Here is a 19867-nt window from a genome sequence, read left to right as displayed (position 1 = left end):
GGATGGAGTGCCAGTGGCACAACCATGGCTCACTACAGCCTTGGACTGCTGGGCTCAGGCAATCCTCCCGACTCAGATGATCCTTTTGCCTCGGCCTCCTGAGCTGCTGGAACTACAGGTGAGTGTCACCACAACAGGCTAATTTATTTATTTATTTTGTAGAGACAAGGTCTTACTATGTTGCCTAGGCTGGTCTTGAACTCCTGGACTCAAGCAATCCTCCCGCCTCAGCCTCCCAAAGTGCTGGGATCACAGGCATAAGTCACCATGCCCAGCCTAAGACACAATTTCTTATACATACCAGAATGTCCAATTTCCCTGCTCAGGCACAATTTGCTATGTAAACTAAGAAAACAAGTAACTCTCCCTAGCAAGGCAACAGCTCCCCCTGCAGGTCCCACCTGAGGAGGCCCTTTGATCATAGCTGCTGCTGTAGCAAGGTAAGAGACAAAGAACTTTGTCTCATCTGAAATCTACAAGAGTAAGACTGTATGGGCAGACAGGACCCCCAGAGAAGCCAAGAATGCACACATACAGACTGCATTCAAAGAAGGGGCGATATTCACAAGAAACATCTGATAAACAAAGAGGCCTCAATAGGGAAGGATACAGCCTGGCCTACAAAAATTCTTGAAAAATGTACTATTATGATCATGCAGATCCCTTTACAATACCCCCTCCTGCCAGTGAAAAAGCCAAATTCAGATGAATGTTCATTCATGCAGGATCTAAGAGCCATTAGCCATTAATCATATGGGATATCCATCTAACAGTACCTAACCCCTATACAGTGCTAATTGCCATACAGGGGAACTACGTATGGTTTTCAGTACTGGACTTAAAGATGCATTCTTCTACATCTAGTAGATGAGCAAGTTCAGCTCATCTATTTTGCTTTTGAATAGCAAGACCTGACAACTGATCACCTTCCAATGCTGTTGGACTGTATACCTGAGGGGTTCAAAAATTCACCCACCATTTTTGGAAAAACATTAACAAAGAATTTAAGAAGCTTACAACTAGATGAAGGAGTCCTATTACAGTATATAGACAACCTGCAAGTAGCCAGCTCAAACTATGACTATAACAAATGCTTGTCTAAGACTGTCTAAGTGCTAACCAACTGAACCACTGTGGATATAAAGTATCTCCCCTAGAAAGCACAGATTTGTAAACATAAGGTCACTTATCTGGGGTTCTAATTAAAGCAAGAAAAGAGCCTAATGACAGACCGAAAGCAGGCCATGCAGCCCTCAAAACTTCAGGGAAGACAACTCTAGGGATTCCCAGGTATGGCAGACTTTTGTCACATCCAGATTTCCAATTTCAGACTCATAGCTAAGCAGCCTCCCTATGAAACCCTGAAAGGACTAGACTCAGATCCACTACAATGGACCCTCAAGCGCCAACAAGCATTTGAGTTGCTAAGAATGAAGTCGCCAGGTGCGGTGGCTCAAACCTGTAATCCCAGCACTTTGGGAGGCTGAGGCGAGAGGACTGCCTGAGTCCCAGGGTTCGAAATCAGCCTGGGCAACTTGGTGAGACCTCTACAATAAATCAAAAAATTAGCCGGGCATGGTGGCACGTACCTGTGGTTCCAGCTACTTGGAAGGTTGAGGTGGAAGAATGGCCTGAGCACCGCAGGTCGAGGCTGCGGTGCCCGTGAGTGTGCCACTGCACTCCAGCCTGGGAAACAGAGTGAGAATCCAACTCGGGGGGGAAAAAAAACAGAAAAAAAAAAACGTCAGCCCCAGCACTGGGGTTGCCCAACCCCAGAAGCCATTTAGACTGTAGGACACAAAAATCAAGGCATAAGCCTGAGACTACTAACCAACAGCTCGGGGCTCTACCCAGCCTACAGCTTACTTTTCCCAGCAACTGGAACAAATAACTAACACGATGGTGGCCTTGTTTTCAGACAGTAGCTGTAAACAAGATGAACACATTAAAGATGACTTTAGCGAAGTTCTGTCAGGAAACAGATTTAAAATGGGACAAAGTCTGCCAACTGCCTTACTCAGAATTCAAATTTGTGCCCTGAAGTGGGCTCAGATTAAGTCCCTCTGAAATTATCTATGGGAGACTCTTCCAGATTTCCTCACTAGGGACCCCTCCCTTTGACTTAATAAATGAAACCAAGGTAAAAAATTATGTACCACACTAGAGCCAGAAATTATTAACTATGCATCAGTTTCCTCTCTCCAGGTTACCCTCCCCACCAATGAGCCTATTCACCCCTTCCAACCAGGAGACAAATCGTGGTTAAAATCTTGGAAAAATCAGGAAGATAGTCCACAGAATGGGAAAAAAATATTTGCCAGCTGTATATCTGACAAAGGCCTAATGTCTAGGATCTACAAGAAACTCAAACATGCATAAAGAAAAAAAAAAAACAGCCCCATTAAAAAGTGGGCAAAAGACATGAATAGACACTTCTCAAAAGAAGATATATGGGCAGTCATTAGAGACATGAAAAAGTGCTCAGCCTCACTCATCATCAGAGAAATGCATATCAAAACCACACTGAGATACTACCTAATCCCAGTAAGAATAGTCATCAACCATCACTAATGAAACAAATAACAGGGCCGGGCTCAGTGGCTCAGCCTGTAATCCCAGCACTTTGGGAGGCCAAGGTGAGTGGATTGCCTGAGCCTGAGGGTTCGAGACCTGCCTGGGCAACTTGACGAGATCTCATCTCTACAATAAATCAAAAATTAGCCGGGCGTGGTAGCGCGCACCTGTAGTTCCAGCTACCTGGAAGGCTAAGGCGGAAGGATCGCCAGAGCCCAGCAGGTCGAGGATGCGGTGGCTGGGAGCGGCCACTGCACTCCAGTCTGGGTGACAGAGTGAGACTCCAACTCAAAAAAAACAAACAAACAACAACAGATGCTGGCAAGGATGCAGAGAAAAAGGAACACTTCTATACTGCTGGTGGGAATGCAAATTAATGTAACCTCTTTGGAAGACAGTGTGGTGATTTCTGAAAGAACTAAATATTGACCTTCCATATGACCCAGCGATCCCCTTTTGTGAATATTCTCAGAACTCAAGTTATTTTGCCAAAAAAATACCTGTACATGCATGTTTGCTGCAGCTCTATTCACAACAGCAAAAACATGGAACCAACCATGCTACCCATCGAAGCTGGACTGGATTAAAAAAATGTGGTTACATATACATAATGGAATAGTATGCAGCCATAAAGAAGAACAAGCATATGGACTTCGCAGCAACTTGGATGGATTTAGAGTCTATCATATTCAATGATCTATCACAGAATCAAAGAACTGAGTACCATATGTTCTCACTCATAAGCGGACCTTGAACAATTATCATAATACTATAAGAAAGGGATTGACAGTAGTAGGAAACTGTGGGGGGTGGGGGTGGGACTGGCTGTTGAGGGAAACTGCCAGGAAGGGAGGGGCACACCTCATCAACAAGGGTACCTCCATAATGAACATGTGTATACCTAACGCTGAATTGTGCCCCACATCTTTAAAATAAAATAATAAGGCCGGGCTCGGTGGCTCAGCCTGTAATCCCGCGCCTTTGGGAGGCTGAGGTGAGAGGATTGCCTGAGCCCGTGGGTTCGAGACCCGCCTGGGCAGCGAGACCTCATCTCTACAATAAAATAAAAAAATCAGCCGGGCGTGGCAGCGCACGCCTGTAGTTCCGGCTACTCAGAAGGCTGAGGCGGAAGAATCGCCGGAGCCCAGCAGGTCGAGGCTGCGGTGGCCGGGAGCGGCCACTGCACTCCAGTCTGGGCGACCGAGTGAGACTCCAACTCAAAAAAAAAAAAAAATAAAATAAAATAAAATAAAATAATAATAATAAAATAAATCTTGGAAAAACCAAGGATTGGATCAACAGCTGACTGAAAAATAGACAGGATCTTATGATGTGCTGTTGTTAACCACCCAATCTTCTGTAAAGCAAGCTGGAGTCAAGCCATGGATTCACCATACCTGAGTGAAGACCCCTCCTTCCCGACCAGATGAATCAGACTACCAAACAGACCAGACTTGTGAGCCAACACACAGGCTTAAAAATGTCTTACGAAGCTTGCAAATAAATAAATTTTTTCCTCTTTTTTCTCTTCTTCCTCCTCTCCTAAAATGAAAAATCTGCTTTTTGTCATAATGAGTAGGTTAGGGGTGCCCACCAACACAACTAATCTGTTCCTTCAGTGGGCCCAGCATTATGCAGAGAGCTTACAACAAACTTATAATCCTAACTATCATCACTGGAATTGGTATACTCTTCTATTGTGGATTCCACTGCTGCTGTACTCTATGCATGAGAATACAAGATCAACTTTCCCTAAAGTTCCCATCCCCTTGGACCATGATACTACAACAGATTTCTTCTAAAAGCCCAGGGATTCACAAATATTTCCCAACTCCAAGTAGACAGTTCCATTCTCAGCCCCCTAAATACGCTCCTTCTCAGCAGGACAGAGCCAGAAGGAATACGTCATTCACTTTCCATACAAACTGAATGGAACTTGACAGTAGGAAGTTTGTAACCAAGAACATATAATTTAAAAGTGCATTTTGGCTGGGCTCGGTGGCTCAGCCTGTAATCCCAACACTTTGGGAGGCCAAGGCTAGTGGATTGCCTGGGTCCGCGGGTTCAAGACCCACCCGGGCAACTTGGCGAGACCTCGTCTCTACAATAAATCAAAAATTAGCCGGGCATGGTAGTGTGTGCCTGTAGTTCTGGCTCCGTGGAAGGCTGACGCAGAAGGATTGCCGGAGCCCAGCAGGTCGAGGCTGCGGTGGCCGCCAGTGAGTGTGCCACTGCACTCCAGCCTGGCAACAGAGTGAGACTCCAACTCAAAAAATAAATAAATAAAAGTGCATTTTAAATACATAACCTCCTCAAAACCTGCTACTTCTTTCTTCCTAACACTGCAACCTTGTAACCTTACTTGCTTCTGCAATTACTTTCTTGCTTAAAAAATTCCTGAGGCTAATCTTAGAACATGGCATGGGGACCCAACTACAGAACCCTCCCACCTATAGGAAGTCAGACAATTGATCCACCACCAGGCCACAGTAAAGATGACACCAGCCTGACACACCCCCTCCAGGCAATTACTCAAGGTAGCCATCAGAACAAAGATGCCGCTTGTTCACCATACCAAGTTTCCCTTTAAAAGCCCCACAGTACAACTGAATATCTCAGATGATATTTGGAACATTAGTTCATCATTTCCTCAAGTTGCCTGCTCTCGAATAAAACCTATTTTCCTTCTACCAACTCTCAACTCTTGAGTTTAGCTTTCCGGGTCTGGTTACACTATGAAGCAGTACTACCGCTACCAAGTTACGGATGAGGAAACAAAGGTTCAAGTAAGTTATCTTACCAACAGCCACACAAATGGTATAAGGTTGAATGACATCCTCCAAAAAAAAAAATAAAATGTTGACTGCCACTAATAAATGAAAAAGCAAGCTACTAATTTTGAACTAAATTAGTGTGGGAAACTGAGAACTTCAGTTTTGGAGCTACAAGAAAAAAATTAGCTTTCAAAAATTTCAATTAGTTCTTGAAAATAATAAGTTGCATTCATAAATAATGCTCAAAATAGCTTCCATTTGCAGAACTAACTGTATAAACTTGCCATCCTATAAAACATTTATAAGCTAAATACATGATTTCCAAAAACATAGATAAAATATTATTTTGTGTCTCTACCAAACTGTCACTAGATGTGCCTCCAAATAACTTAGTCTCATAAACTAGGTAGACATTTATGAGGTCCACCATGATAAAGTTCAAACATGCTGGTTTCCAAATTTTGTAGTGGCTACAGAAAATAAAATAGCATCTGAAGGTCCACAGTAATCAATACTACACATTATAGCCCATGTTATATTCAAGATGTCAATAAAGGGATCCTAGTATTAAACCAAGCCAACTGCTTTCTGTCTTCCTCCGCAAAATAATTACAGATAAGGTATGCCTCTAAAGATTATCAACCTCTCCTGAAAGGATGATTCTGGTTTTACCTAAATATTTACATATTACAGGAGAAAATACAAATCTAGTGGGTTGTTTTGTAAAGCCCAACATTCTTAGTTTTCTTTTTATATCTTGATTTATTTAGTCATCTTTAAAACATTTTTAAATATTTTTAAAAGTTTGTTACTAAAATTCAAGTTCAAAACAAAGGAATTCAGTCTGTCTTTAGTATTCCAACTAAAGACTTCCTGTTAACAGCAGGATTCCTTCCTTTGGCACTTACAGTAAATGCCTGACTGTATGTTGGCCAAGAATGTTAAAGGTCAAATTTCACAGCTAAACCTACAACTCTCAAGGTCCGAAGACCCTTTAAGATATGCTACAACTTGTTTTTGTGCTTCTGCTAAATACAACAAGATGAATTTAACCCTTGAGATGTTTTCTGAAAATCCAAGTAGAAACTAATTGGCAGGAATTACTACTGACATTACGTTGTTACAAAACAATTTTTCATTCTTTAATGTGCATATTAATTATAACAATCAAAATTTGGCCAGGCTCGGTGGCTCAGCCTGTAATCCCAGCACTCTGGGAGGCCGAGGTGAGTGGATTGCCTGAGCCCGCGGGTTCGAGACTCGCCTGGACAACTTGACAAGACCTCATCTCTACAATAAATCAAAAAATCAGCCGGGCGTGGTAGCACACACCTGTAGTTCCAGCTACTTGGAAGACTGAGGAGGAAGGATTGCCGGTGCCCAGCAGGTCGAGGCTGCGGTGGCCGGGAGCGGCCATTGCACTCCAGTCTGGGTGACAGAGTGAGACTCCAACTCAAAAAAAAAAAAAAAATGTAATACTTATGAAAATAAATCTATCTATAGCGGATCCCTCTTACCCAACTACAAATGTACTTTTTCCTTTCTAGTCAAATACTTTGAATTCTATCAAGCATAAATCTCGAAAATGTAAGTTTCACATCTTCTCAAGATAAATTCAAGAAACTTTCAGCTACTGCCTCATATTCAGATTTTTCCCTTCTGGAAAAGGCAGGCTTTTCTGTTTGGTCAATAACTGGTTATTAATCTTTGCCCAACTTAAGAGATTTCTTCAAACAAGTATTTTTTTTCCTAGAAGGCAAAACATAAAAATCTATACAGCCCTACTATAAACTAATACTATTAAATGAAGTTTTTCAAACAATGTATCAGCTGCTAAAATGAATGCACATTTTTGGCCAGGTTGTGGGGGGAGGAGATTCTTCAAATAGCTTCAAATTCTTCAAACAGGTTGTGGGGGGAGGAGATTCTTCAAATACCTGATGCAATCTGATATTTAAGAGCCTGGCATAAAATACAGAACACAGAAACCTACTGTCTCATTACAACAAGGTCTTGGCTATTCCATGAAATCAAATCTTATATCTGTGTGTGTGCTCCCATAAAATCTGATTTACAAAAGCAGAAGGCAGGTCCGTTTGACCTGTGAGTGTGCTTTGCTGACTCCTGTTGCATAGCATTACTTTATTAATACATAATATTTGGACATATTTATGGGGTACATATGCTATTTTGTTACATGCATAGAATGTGTAATGACCATGTCAGGGTATCTAGGGCACCCATTACCTTGAGGATTTATCATTTCTGTGTGTTAGGGGCATTTCAAGTCCTTTCTTCTATTTTGAAACAGACAATACATGGTTAACTATAGTCATCCTACTTGCTATTGAGCATTAGAACATATTCCTTCTATGTTTGCATCCATTAATCGACCTCTCTTCATCCTCCCTCCCCATCCTTCCCAAACTCTGCTCTGACATTCTACTTTCTACTTCATGAAATCAAGGTTTTTCACTTCCACAATAAGTGAGAACATGTGATATTTGTCTTTTTGTGCCTGGCTCACTTCACTTAACATAATGACCTCCAGTTCCATCCACTTTGCTACAAATAACATGATTTCATTCTTTTTGATGGCTGAATAGTATTCCATTGTGTATGACACCACATTTTATCCATTTGGCCACTGATGGATACTTAGGCTGATTCCTTCTTTCCTACTGTAAATAGTGCTGCAATAAACATTGGGCTGTGGGTATTCCTTTGATATACTAATTTCTTTTCCTCTGAATAAATATCCAGCAGTGAGATTGCTGGATCACATGGTAGCCCTATTTTCAGATTTTTGAGAGATCTCCATACTGTTTTCCACAGTGGCTGTACTAGTTTACATTCCCACCAAGAGCGTAGAAGAGTGCCCTTTCTCTCCCTGCCAGCATGTTTTTTCTTTTTAACTACAGCTATTCCACCTGGGATAAAATGGTATCTCCTTGTGGTTTTGACTGGCATTTCCCTGATTAGCAATGGGCATTATTTCATATACCTGATGGCCACTTGTATGTCTTCTTTTGAGAAAGGTCTATTCATATCCTTTGCACACTTTTTAGTGGGATTATTTTTGCTTTATTTTTGTCTTTACCACTCAGTTGTTCAATACCTGTGTATTCTGGATATTAATCCCTTATCAGGTGAAGTTTGCAAACATTTTCTCCTACTTAACAGGTTGCCTCTTCATTCTGTTGTTCCCTTTGCTGTGCAGAAGCTTTTTAGTTCAATATAGTTCCATTTGTCTATTTTTGGTTTTGTTACTTGTGCTTTGGAAGTCTTAGCCATAAAAGCTTTGCCTAGACCAATGTCCTTAAGTGTTTCCCCTATGTTTCCAAAATTTTAGTAGTTGTAGAGTTCCAGATCTTATGTTTAATTCTTTAATCCATCATGAGTTGCATTTTGTATTCTGCAGATTACTATCCCAATTTTCCAGAACCATATATTAAAGCGAGTGCCCTATTCCCAATGTATGTTCTTGGCACCTTTGTCAAAAATCAGGTGGCTATAATACATGAACTTATTTCTCTATTTTGTTCCATTTGACTATATGTCTGTTTTTATGTCAATATCATGCTGGTTTGGTTTTTTTTTTTTGAGTTGGAGTCTCACTCTGTCACCCAGACTGGAGTGCAATAGCTGCTCCCGGCCACTGCAGCCTCGACCTGCTGGGCTCCAGCAATCCTTCCGCCTCAGTCTTCCAAGTAGCCGAAACTACAGGCACGTGCTACCACACTCGGCTAATTTTTTTTTTGATTTATTGTAGAGATGAGGTCTCGCCAAGTTGCCCAGACGGGTCTTCGAACCCGCGGGCTCAGGCAATCCACTCACCTCAGCCTCCCAAAGGCACGGGATTACAGGCTGAGCCACCGAGCCCGGCTGCTGGTTTGGTTTTGATAGCCTTGTAATATATTTTGAATCCAGGCAGTGTGCTGTCTCCAGTTTTGTTGTTTATGCTCAGGATTGTTTTGGCTATTCTGACCCTATTTGGGATCCATACAAACTGTAGGATTTTTTTTTTCTGTAAAAAAATGACATTGGGGCCAGGCACGGTGGCTCAGCCTGTAATCCCAGCACTTTGGGAGGCTGAGGCAAGAAGACTGCCTGAGCCTGAGGACTGCCTGAGCCTTAGGGTTCGAGACCAGCCTGGGCAACTTGGTGAGACCTTGTGTCTACAATAAATCACAAAAACTAGCCAGGTGTGGTGGCGTATGTCTGTAGTTCCAGCTACTAGGAAGGCTGAGAAGGAAGGATCACCTAAGGTCAGCAGGTCAAAGCTGCAGTGGCCATGAGCATGCCACTGCACGCCAGCCTGGGCGACAGAGAGTGAGACCTCAACTCAAAAACAGAAAAATTACATTGGTATTTTGATAGGGATTGCATTGCATCTGTAGATTGCTTTGGATAGTAAGGTCATTTTTTTGTTTGGTTTTTCTTTTTTTGAAATTTTTTATTTTACAGATGCCAGGTACAGTTCAGGGTTAGGTATACAAATGCTTTCCATTATGCAGGTACCCTTGTTGATGAGGTGTGCCCCCACACCCCTGGCAGTTTCCCACAACTGCCAATCTCCTAGCCCCTGCAGTTTCCCACTGTCAATTCCTTTTTTATAGTACTATGATAATGGTTCAAGGTCCATTTATGAGTGAGAACATGTGGTACTCAGTTCTTTGTTTCTGGGATATATCACTCAGTATTACATACTCTAAGTCCATCCAAGTTGCTGAAAAGTTCATAATTTTGTCCTCGTTTATGGCTGAATATTTCATTGTGTACATGTGCCACACTTTTTTTACCCAGTCCTCTTTCAGTGGGCAACATGGTTGGTTCCATGTTTTTGCTATTGTGAATAATGCTGCAATAAACATGCGTGTGTAGATATCCTTTCCATAGTGATCTGAGTTCCTCCAGGTATATTCCCAGGAGGGGGATTGCGGGGTGGTATGGAAGGTCAATTTTTAGATCCTTTAGGAATAGTCAAACTGTTTTCCACAGAGGTTGTACTGGTTGACACTCCTACCAACAGTGGAGAAGTGTTCCCTTTTCCCTGCATCCTCTAGTATGGTCATTTTGATGATGCTAATTCTTCTGATTCATGAGCATGGGATGTCTTTCTATTTGTTTTTGTGCTCTTCAATTTCTTTCATCAGTGTTTTAAAATCTTATTTTTCAAAAGGACATTCTTAATTTGAAAAAAAATCCAACTAACTTGTACTTTATTGATTTCTAAGTTGTGATTGGAAAGTTGTTTTAAAGTCTGTCTTTAAAACTTACAAAAATTGCCGGGCTCAGTGGCTCAGCCTGTAATCCTGCGCTTTGGGAGGTCGAGATGAGTGAACTGCCTGAGCCCGCGGGTTCGAGACCCGCCTGGGCAACTTGGCAACTCATCTCTACAATAAACCAAAAACTCAGCTGGGCGTGGTAGTGCATGCCTGTAATTCCGGCTACTCGAAAGGCTGAGGTGGAAGGATCGCCGGAGCCCAGGAGGTCGAGGCTGCGGCGGCCAGGAGCAGCCACTGCACTCCAGTCTGGGCGACAGAGTGAGACTCCAACTCAAAAAAAAAAAAACTTACAAAATTGCTGGGTATGGTAGCTCAGCCTGTAATACTAGCACTTTGGGAGGCTGAGGCGAGAGGAATGCCTGAGCCCAGGGGTTCAAGACCAGGTTGGGCAACTTGGTGAGACTTTGACACTACAATAAATCACAAAAAAGCTGGCTGGGCGTGATGGCGTGTGTCTGTAGTTCCAGCTACTTGGAAGGCTGAGGTGGAAGGATCCCTAAGGCCAGGAGGTAGAGGCTTCAGTGCCCATGAGCATGCAAACTCAAACACACACACAAAAACTTACAAAAATTATTGCAAATTATTCCTAAGAGAGGATCAGTATAAATTTAGTTCATATAGTATTTCCTCAATGACAATTTACTAATCAGAATTTTTTTTTGAGTTGGAGTCTCACTCTATCACCCAGGATAAAGTGCAGTGGCAAGCTCACGGCCACTGAAGCCTCGACCTGCTGGCTCAGGCGATCCTTCTGCCTCAGCCTTCCGAACCACAGGTATGCGCCACTATGCCTAGCAGTTCCAGAATTTTCAAACAAGATTTTAACTTGGTATCATTAATTCTTCATACTTATATACTTAAAGCTTAGGTAGAAAAATATTATGAGCTATCAGTGATATCTGTAATATAAATATAGATGAAAAAGGTGAATGTAAAGAATAAAAAATAATCTCTATTAATAGTAAACATAGCTATTATTTCTGTTACCCCTCCGCTATGAACCTCCAGATTTGAAACCTCTGGATTCATTCACTCAATCGGGCCGTTTACTATTGTGAGCATCTCCTGTATAGCCATATGCATTCTAATCTACCTGACTCTTCCTTCTCCCTTATCCCTTAAACCCGTGAGTGGCCAAGTACCATTAACTGAATGCGTTCCACTTCTCTCCTTTCTAAATGTCGGAAGCATATGTCAAGTCTTCATTAACGTATTTAAAATGTTAATTATGACCGGGAGCAGTGACTCAAGTGGCCTGTAATCCCAGCACTTTGGGAGGCTGAAGTGAGAGAATTACCTGAGCCCACGAGTTCAAGAACAGCCTGGGCAACTTGACAACACCTCATCTCTGCAATAAATCAAAAAATTAGCCAGGCTTGGTAGAGCGCACCTGTAGTTCTGGCTACTTGTAAGGCTGAGGCAGAAGGTTCACCTGAGCCCAGCAGGTCGATGCGTGGGTGGCTGTGTGTATGCCATTGCACTCCAGCCTGGATGACAGAGTGAGACTCCCACACAAAAAATAAAAATATTAATCACTGAACATGCACCAAATGGAAGATTATGGAGTCATTAAAACTACTTATTAAAAAGTGTAGGCCACCTGAGCCCGTGGGATCGAGACCTGCCTGGGCAACTTGGCGAGATCTCATCTCTACAATAAATCAAAAATTAGCCAGGCGTGGTAGCGCATGCCTGTAGTTCCAGCTACTTGGAAGGCTGAGGCGGAAGGATCGCCAGAGCCCAGCAGGTCGAGGCTGCAGTGGCCAGGAGCAGCCACTGCACTCCAGTCTGAGTGACAGAGTGAGACTCCAACTCAAAAAAAATAAAAATAAAAATGAAAAGTGTAGGCCAGGTGCAGTGGCTGAAGCCTATAATCACAGTTCTTTGGGAAGCGGAGGCTAGAGAGCTGCCTGAGACCACAGGTTCAAGACTAGCCCGAGCAACATGGTTAAGACCTCATCTCTACAATTAAAAAAAAAAAAAAAATAGCCAGGAATGGTGGCACACGCCTGTAGTTCCAACTACTTGGAAGTCTGAAGTGGAAGGATCGCCTGAGCCCAGCAGGTCAAGGCCACTGTGCTTTTAGCCTAGACAACAGAGGGAGGCTACCACTCAAAAAAAAAACTGATTCAAATAAAAAGCGAGGATATACACTGTACAAGATATAATCACAACAAAGTAAAAAAAGAATTTGAGCCGGGTTCGGTGGCTCAGCCTGTAATCCCGCGCCTTTGGGAGGCTGAGGTGAGTGGATTGCCTAAGCCCGCCGTGGGTTCGAGACCCACCTGGGCAGCAAGACCTCATCTCTACAATAAATCAAAAAATCACCCGGGCATGGTAGCGCATGCCTGTAATTCCAGCTACTCGGAAGGCTGAGGCGGAAGGATCGCTGGAGCCTAGCAGGTGGAGGCTGCGGTGGCCGGGAGCGGCCACTGCACTCCAGTCTGGGCAACAGAGTGAGACTCCAACTCAAAAAAAAAAAAAAAAAAAAAGAATTTGGCATAGAAAAAGATGAAGGAGGAAATAATTCGTATACTAGGAGGCTCTCTGATGGAGTGAGACTCCAACTCAAAAAAAAAAAAAAAAGAAAGAAATAACCAAAATAAACACTCAAGCATGCAAAACTGTCTTAATCCTTTAACCTAGAAGTTCCTTAAAAACAAAAAGGCATTCATCCATGCTCTTACAGTATTTCCTTTGACTAGAAAATCTCTCCTCTTCAATATCTCTGAGATTCTGAAGTTAGCTTTCATAAAAAATAAGTTGTTCTTACCAACTATTCCACACTGTTATTCCCCAATTCTCAAAACGTTAGTGATTTACTTTCTCCAAACCCTAATTCTCATTTTTCCTTCAACAGCATCCTAGATTTGCTGTTCCCTCTCTATTATTACTGATATGTGCAATCCTCTTTTTTCTAAGAATCTACTCTGAATACTACTACAAACTAATCTTTTTTTTTTGAGTCAGAGTCTCACTCTGTTGCCCAGGCTGGAGGGCAGTGGCACACTCATGGCCACTCCAGCGCCAGCCTGCTGGTTTCAGGTGATCCTTCTTGCCTCAGTCTCCCAAGTAGCTAAAACTACAGGCGCGTGCTACCATGCCCAGCTAATTTTTTTGACATATTATAGAGACGAGGTCTCACCAAGTTGCCCAGGCTGGTCTCAAATCCCTGGGCTCAGGCAATTCTCTCACCTCAGCCTCCCAAAGTGCTGGGATTACAGGCTTGAGCGACCACACCTGGCCCCAAACTAATCTTTAAACACTGCTTTCATAAAATCACTTGTCTTTTTGAAATATGCAATGACTTTCACTTGACTCAAATCTAAGCCTGTTGTTGGACCACAAATCTCTATTCCATGTTACATCTTATTTTTTCAAACTAGGCAGAACTACATAGTTCCTTAGATTTAAACCATGCCTACCGTTTTCACTGGGTCATTTCCATTTTTCCACCTTGAAAGGAGGGAAACCGTCTGGGTGTGGTGGCTCAGCCTGTAATCCCAGCACTTTGGGAGGCTGAAGCGAGAGAATTGCCTGAGCCCGGGGGTTCGAGACCAGCCTGGGCAGTTTGGTGAGACCTGTCTCTACAATAAATAAAAAAATAAGCTAGGTATATTCACACATGCCTGTAGTTTCAGCTATTTGGAAGGCTGAGGCGGAAGGATAGCCTAAGCCCAGCAGGTCAAGGCTGTGGTGGCCGTGAGCATGCCACTGCACTCCAGCCTGGGCGACAGAGTGAGACTCCAACTCAAAACTTAAAAAAAGAAGGAGGGAACCCTTGAAGTGTAGAGTATACTTAGCTTGACTTAGCCATTTAAAAAACAGCATAGCCATTTTTCTTAGGCCTTACTCTTTGAAATTCCCTACTGCACACCCCATATGCATTTCTGCCATGTAATCATTATGTCCAGCTTGCTAACAATTTTTATCTTTTAGGCTTCTGTTTTGATACTTTGTTATCAGTTGCACAGTGATGACCTCCAGCACATTGCCCAGAGGCATGTTTACTGATTGTTATTACCCAACCTTGACTACCCCAGCCCACCACCTGAGAACATGGAATGCAGATCTAAGACTCCTGTAAGACTCCTGTGGCTACAATCTACATCAAAGACTGGCAGTCAGCAGGGCTCGGTGACTCAGCCTGTAATCCTGTGCCTTGGGAGGCTGAGGTGAGTGGACTGCCTAAGCTCGTGGGTTCGAGACCCACCTGGGCAACTTGGTTAGACTCATCTCTATAATAATTTAAATAATGAGCTGGGCGTGGAAGCGTGCGCCTGTAATTCCAGCTACTTGGAAGGCTGAGGCAGAAGGATCGCTGGAGCCCCAGCAGGTCAAGGCTGCAGTGGCCAGGAGCGGCCACTGCACTCCAGTCTGGGCGACAGAGTGAGACTCCAACTCAAAAAAAAATAAAATAAAATAAAAAACTGGAAGTCCTGGACATTCCTTTTGACCCGGACCCCTCTGGGCCCAAACCCTCCTTATCCTAAAGGCTCTTAAATATACCCAGTTCTTTTTTGGCCCTTCAATGCCACACTTACTTCTGAGTGTAGGTCCCCTTTCCAATCTGTGAAAAGTTGATAATAAACTTTACTTCTTTCTACCTTCTTACTTGGTCACAATCTTACATTATCCTCGTAGCATCAGCACCAGCCGCAGTCCACCTTGCTTCAGTTGACTCTTTCCCCATTAATCTGGAGGCCAAGCTAAGGCCCAGTTCAAGTGCCACCTCTTCCACAAATAATTCTTATTAGTATTTCAGTCTGCACTAATCTCTCTCCTGACTCCCTACTGCACCTATAGTCAGTACCACAAAGTATAACAGTTGTTCTGTGACTATTGTGTTTATATTGGTTGTTTCCCCAAATAAAGTACCAGAAAGCAGAGACCAAGAGGGCCAAGAAAAATGCTACACACACACTGATTAATACTAAATGAATAATTGTTTTCTACAGTCAAAATACTAATGCACCAAATTGTTTTGGGTTTTTTTTTGAGTTGGAGTCTCACTCTTGTCGCCCAGGCTGGAGTGCAGTGGCACACTCACGGCCACCCCAGCGCTGACCTGCTGGGCTCCAGCGATCCTTACGACTCAGCCTTCCACCAAGTAGCCGGAACTACAGGGGCGCACTACCACGTTCAGCAAATTTTTTTTTTTTTTGTACAGACGAGGTCTCACCAAGTTGCCTGAGCTGGTCTCTAGCCCATGGGCTCAGGCAATCCACTCACCTCGGTTTCCCAAAGTACTGGGATTAGAGGCTGAGCCACCCAGCCCAGTCACACCAAATTGTTTTTAAGTCACCTTATTTGAAGTTATATGGGTTAAAAAAGTAAATCTGTCTCACATATTTTATTTTTATTCTGCCAAAATTTAAAGTCTACAACTTATTAGATGTCAGAAAAGAAAGTTTAATTTTCAGCTTGCTTCATTTTAACTAGTATGATACAGCATTTTAGGAATAAAGTAGAACTGTACATTTCTCTATTCTCTTCTGTTCCTTTTAGAAGTATCCCCAATTCAGGAGATATGGAAAGAAGCTTTTTTTCCCTTAATTATATGGCTAATATTTTTTACGCATTACAAAAAGAACAACAAAAAGATATGCTCAACGTACAATTAAACATTTGACAATACATCTTTTTGACCAAAACATCTTTTTGACCAACTCAGAGTTACAAAATAAGTTATGCTCAGAGAATCAGTGCAGGATCCAGCTTAGTAATGTAGTCTTCTACACTTCTTTTCTTTCCCAAGTTTAAGTCCAATTTCTCTGAAGACTCACCCTTCCCATTCTACCAAACCTGAACCTAAATTCAATCTAACTGGAGACATTAAATTCTGCAAGTTTTCAAGGCCCACAGTGTTAATAGTCTAGATAGCCTTGAATAAGTACCAGGTTTATATAACATGAGCTAATAAAATAAATGCACACAAAATTTTTTCATCCAGTGTAGTTTAACAACTATTTGCACACAGGCTTAAACAACTTGCAAAATGGAAAAGTACTGCATTAGGAGCACTTGCTGGCTTCTCAGGAAAATCTAGACAATAACATCTTTTTAACTGAAGTGCCAATAAATATAAATATAAAATAATAAAATGTTAACTTACCTGAAGCATGCCTCCCCTGATTCTGTGGCATTCTTTGGAAGAGATCATGGTTGTATTCATAGTATCTGTATTCTTCATGGGCACGATCTCCAAGTGGCCGCCTTCTCTGACCATCAAAAAAACTGTCTGAATAATAATAGTGGGAGCCAGAGTCTCCATTTTCCATACCAAAGTTAACTTCTGTTAAAAATGACTGAGAAGAGCCATACTCCCGTGGGACATCTGTTAGACTTCTGGCAAGATAAGAAGGTGCAGATAATCTGTTGCTTTCTCTTCTCATTATTTCATGAGGTGTTCTCTGAATTGGAGTTCTAAGGAAACTCTGGTTTCTTGAAACTACGCCTTCTGCAGAAGTTGAAAAGGCAGTAGGACTTGCATCTGGAAGACAGATATCAGTTCGTCTTGGAATTGTTGGACCATGCCGGATGAATGAAGGCATGAGATCTATAATAAAACAAATAATAAAAACACTTTTTTCAAAAGTTGTTTATCTATGTCTACCACCCCAAAATCAAAATATCAATGGACTTTTAAAAAACCACAATTTTAGCCGGGCTAGGTGGCTCAGCCTGTAATCCCGCGCCTTTGGGAGGCTGAGGTGAGTGGATTGCCTGAGCCTGCGGGTTCAAGACGTGCCTGGACAGCGAGACCTCATCTCTACAATAAATCAAAAACTAGCCGGGCGTGGTAGCGCGCGCCTGTAGTTCCAGTTACTCGGAAGGCTGAGGCAGAAGGATCACCGGAGCCCAGCAGGTCGAGGCTGCGGTGGCCGGGAGCGGCCATGGCACTCCAGTCTGGGCGACAGAGTGAGACTCCAACTCAAAAAACAAAACAAAACCAAAAAAACCCCACAATTTTGAATTCTGATTTAAGATAGTAGTTGGGCATCTTAAAACTGAGGAAGATTACTATTTTTCCACTCAAATGAATTTATAATTTGCATTAATATGCTATGTGTAAACTCAGCCAGAATCAAATGTATTCAGCATACCACCATACATATGATCAAACATTAATAAGATTATCTATGAACTACAAATTAATGAAATGCTCATGAGTTAATGTATAAAAATAGTAAACAAACTGATACACAACTACTAGCGATCGAAGATTACAGTGTGTTTTGTCATTTTCACTTAATTTCAGAAAATGCCAAAACGCCTTCTTCAAGCAAACACAATTTCAAAGATAAACAGAACAATATAATGCTACTCCCATTTAAAGTTAGGTTCCTTTAAAATGATTTTAAAATTGGTAGCTGTCTTTCTCCTCTTGGAATTACTAGTACAGTAATCAACAGCTGGAAAGTCAAAAATTTAGGCATGAAAATTAAAAATAAAAAGCTCTCACTTCAAAGAGACACATAAATGTTGAATCAGCTCAAAAACACCAAGCCTGAAGCTACTGTTCCTTTAACAAACAAGTAATTATAATTCAAAACAGGGCCGGGCTCAGTGGCTCAGCCTGTAATCCCGCGCTTTGGGAAGCCGAGGTGAGTGAATTGCCTGACCCCGCAGGTTCGGGACCCGCCCGGGCAACTTGGCGAGACCTCATCTCTACGATAAATCCAAAAATTAGCCGGGCGTGGTAGCGCGCGCCTGTAGTTCCAGCTCTCAGAAGGCTGAGGCCGAAGGATCGCTGGAGCCCGGCAGGTCGAGGCTGCGGTGGCCGGAGCAGCCACTGCACTCCAGTCTGGGCGACAGAGTGAGACTCCAGCTCAAAAAAAATAAAAAATAAAAAGCTTCAAAAGCTAACACTAGACAGAAACAAATTAATATCCAAATAAATAAAGTTCAACACTTGAAACCAAAAGCAAAATACTGTATCAGAAGTTATTTGCTTAAGTGTGACATACATATTTCACTATTTCAAGTAATGTTTCATAAACTTTATTTGCAGCAAACAGCAAGTTATCACCTAAAAACAGCCAAAAACATAAATGTGGCATGTGTAGCTGAAAACCAAGCTGTTAAAAAAGGGTTTAAAAATCAAGTTTTGAGTTCCTGACGTTCCCATCTGACATATATCATTAAAGCAGTGCACGAACTACAATAAATCTGGAAGGCTGACGAGGTGGTTATAACGGAAAAACATGCTCTCCACCCCTTTCTGGGCGATCTTGGTCAAATACTCGAAGCCTCTGTGAACAGCTTTCCCAATTACAACATGAGATCATGCTTAAATCACAAGGTTGAGACCAGCTTCCAAGAAGGAAACTTACACAAAGGGCCCAGCACGCGGTATGAACACCAAACATCGGCTCCTTATCTCACAAACGTCCTCAACACACAGAATTAAAAACTCAAGAGATTCAGCTCGAAAATCGGCTGCATCCTATGAAAGTTAAAAAAACAAAACAAGACGTTTTTGGTTGGGTTTTTGTTTTGTTTTTGTGTGTGTGTGTGTGTGTGTGTGTGTGTGTGTGTGTGTGTGTGATGCATCCTATGAAAGTTAAAAAAACAAAACAAGACGTTTTTGGTTGGGTTTTTGTTTTGTTTTTGTTTTTTGCAATTTCCTTGATAGGACAGAGTCCATTTTTGAGTACTTGTCTTTTGGGAATCTCAAGAATAATACAGCCCTGCGGACGAGGCTGGCGCCTCCGCTCTGCCACCCCAGAGTGAGGCGCGGCGGCTGCGACAGCGCCCGCCTCCGCCCGCAAGACTAGAGTCCGCGCAACTTACAGCGCAGTCGGGAGATGCCTGCAAACCTAAGGCGCAACGGGAGGCATCTGCAGGAGGACAAAGTGTCCCCGCCTCATCACGTTTACTCCCCCGGCGTCAGGGGATGCGCAGCTCAGGTGTCTCCTGGCCTCTCTTCCGGGACGCCTCGCCCGCAACTCTGCCGTGGTTTGGGGGTGCTCTTGGGGGGGGACCAGCCCAAGTCGCCTGCTCTCGACGGGCCTTCAATCGGCCACTCCAGACACAAGACAGCCAAGAAGCCCGCATCCCACGGCGACCGGGGAGGAGAGCGCGGCCCCGTCCCCGCGCCGCCCCGCGCGACACTCACTCCGCAGCAGGGGCGACGTCTCCTTCTTCACGTACTTGCCCTGCACCTCGGCCGGCTTGGACACCTCGGTTTTGGTCTTCTTTCGGGACAGCATCCTCCCCGGCGAGGCC

The 19867-nt window shown here is 43.0% G+C and overlaps 1 protein-coding gene across 2 annotated transcripts in view; it reads right to left on the bottom strand.

The window, feature by feature from the left end:
• SAV1 (salvador family WW domain containing protein 1) overlaps window positions 1-19861 on the bottom strand; it is a 43913-nt gene extending 24052 nt beyond the window's left edge. Inside the window, exons 1-3 of one of the 2 annotated variants that reach the window (XM_008073815.1) lie at window positions 19758-19821; window positions 18973-19085; window positions 16752-17195 (exon numbers count right to left, since the gene is read on the bottom strand). In XM_008073815.1, the coding sequence (XP_008072006.1) occupies window positions 16752-17190 (439 nt within the window). In that variant the 5' untranslated portion in view covers window positions 17191-17195; window positions 18973-19085; window positions 19758-19821. Of the gene's footprint in view, window positions 1-16751; window positions 17196-18972; window positions 19086-19757 lie in introns of both variants that reach the window. The other variant, XM_008073814.1, reaches the window with a different exon arrangement.
• Between the last annotated feature and the right edge of the window lie 6 nt (window positions 19862-19867).

Source organism: Carlito syrichta, unplaced genomic scaffold (genome assembly GCF_000164805.1).
Source record: "Carlito syrichta isolate Samal-C Ts95f unplaced genomic scaffold, Tarsius_syrichta-2.0.1 Scaffold316190, whole genome shotgun sequence".
NCBI classification, from domain to species: Eukaryota; Metazoa; Chordata; class Mammalia; order Primates; family Tarsiidae; genus Carlito; species Carlito syrichta.
This window is presented reverse-complemented; position numbering and strand designations above follow the sequence as displayed.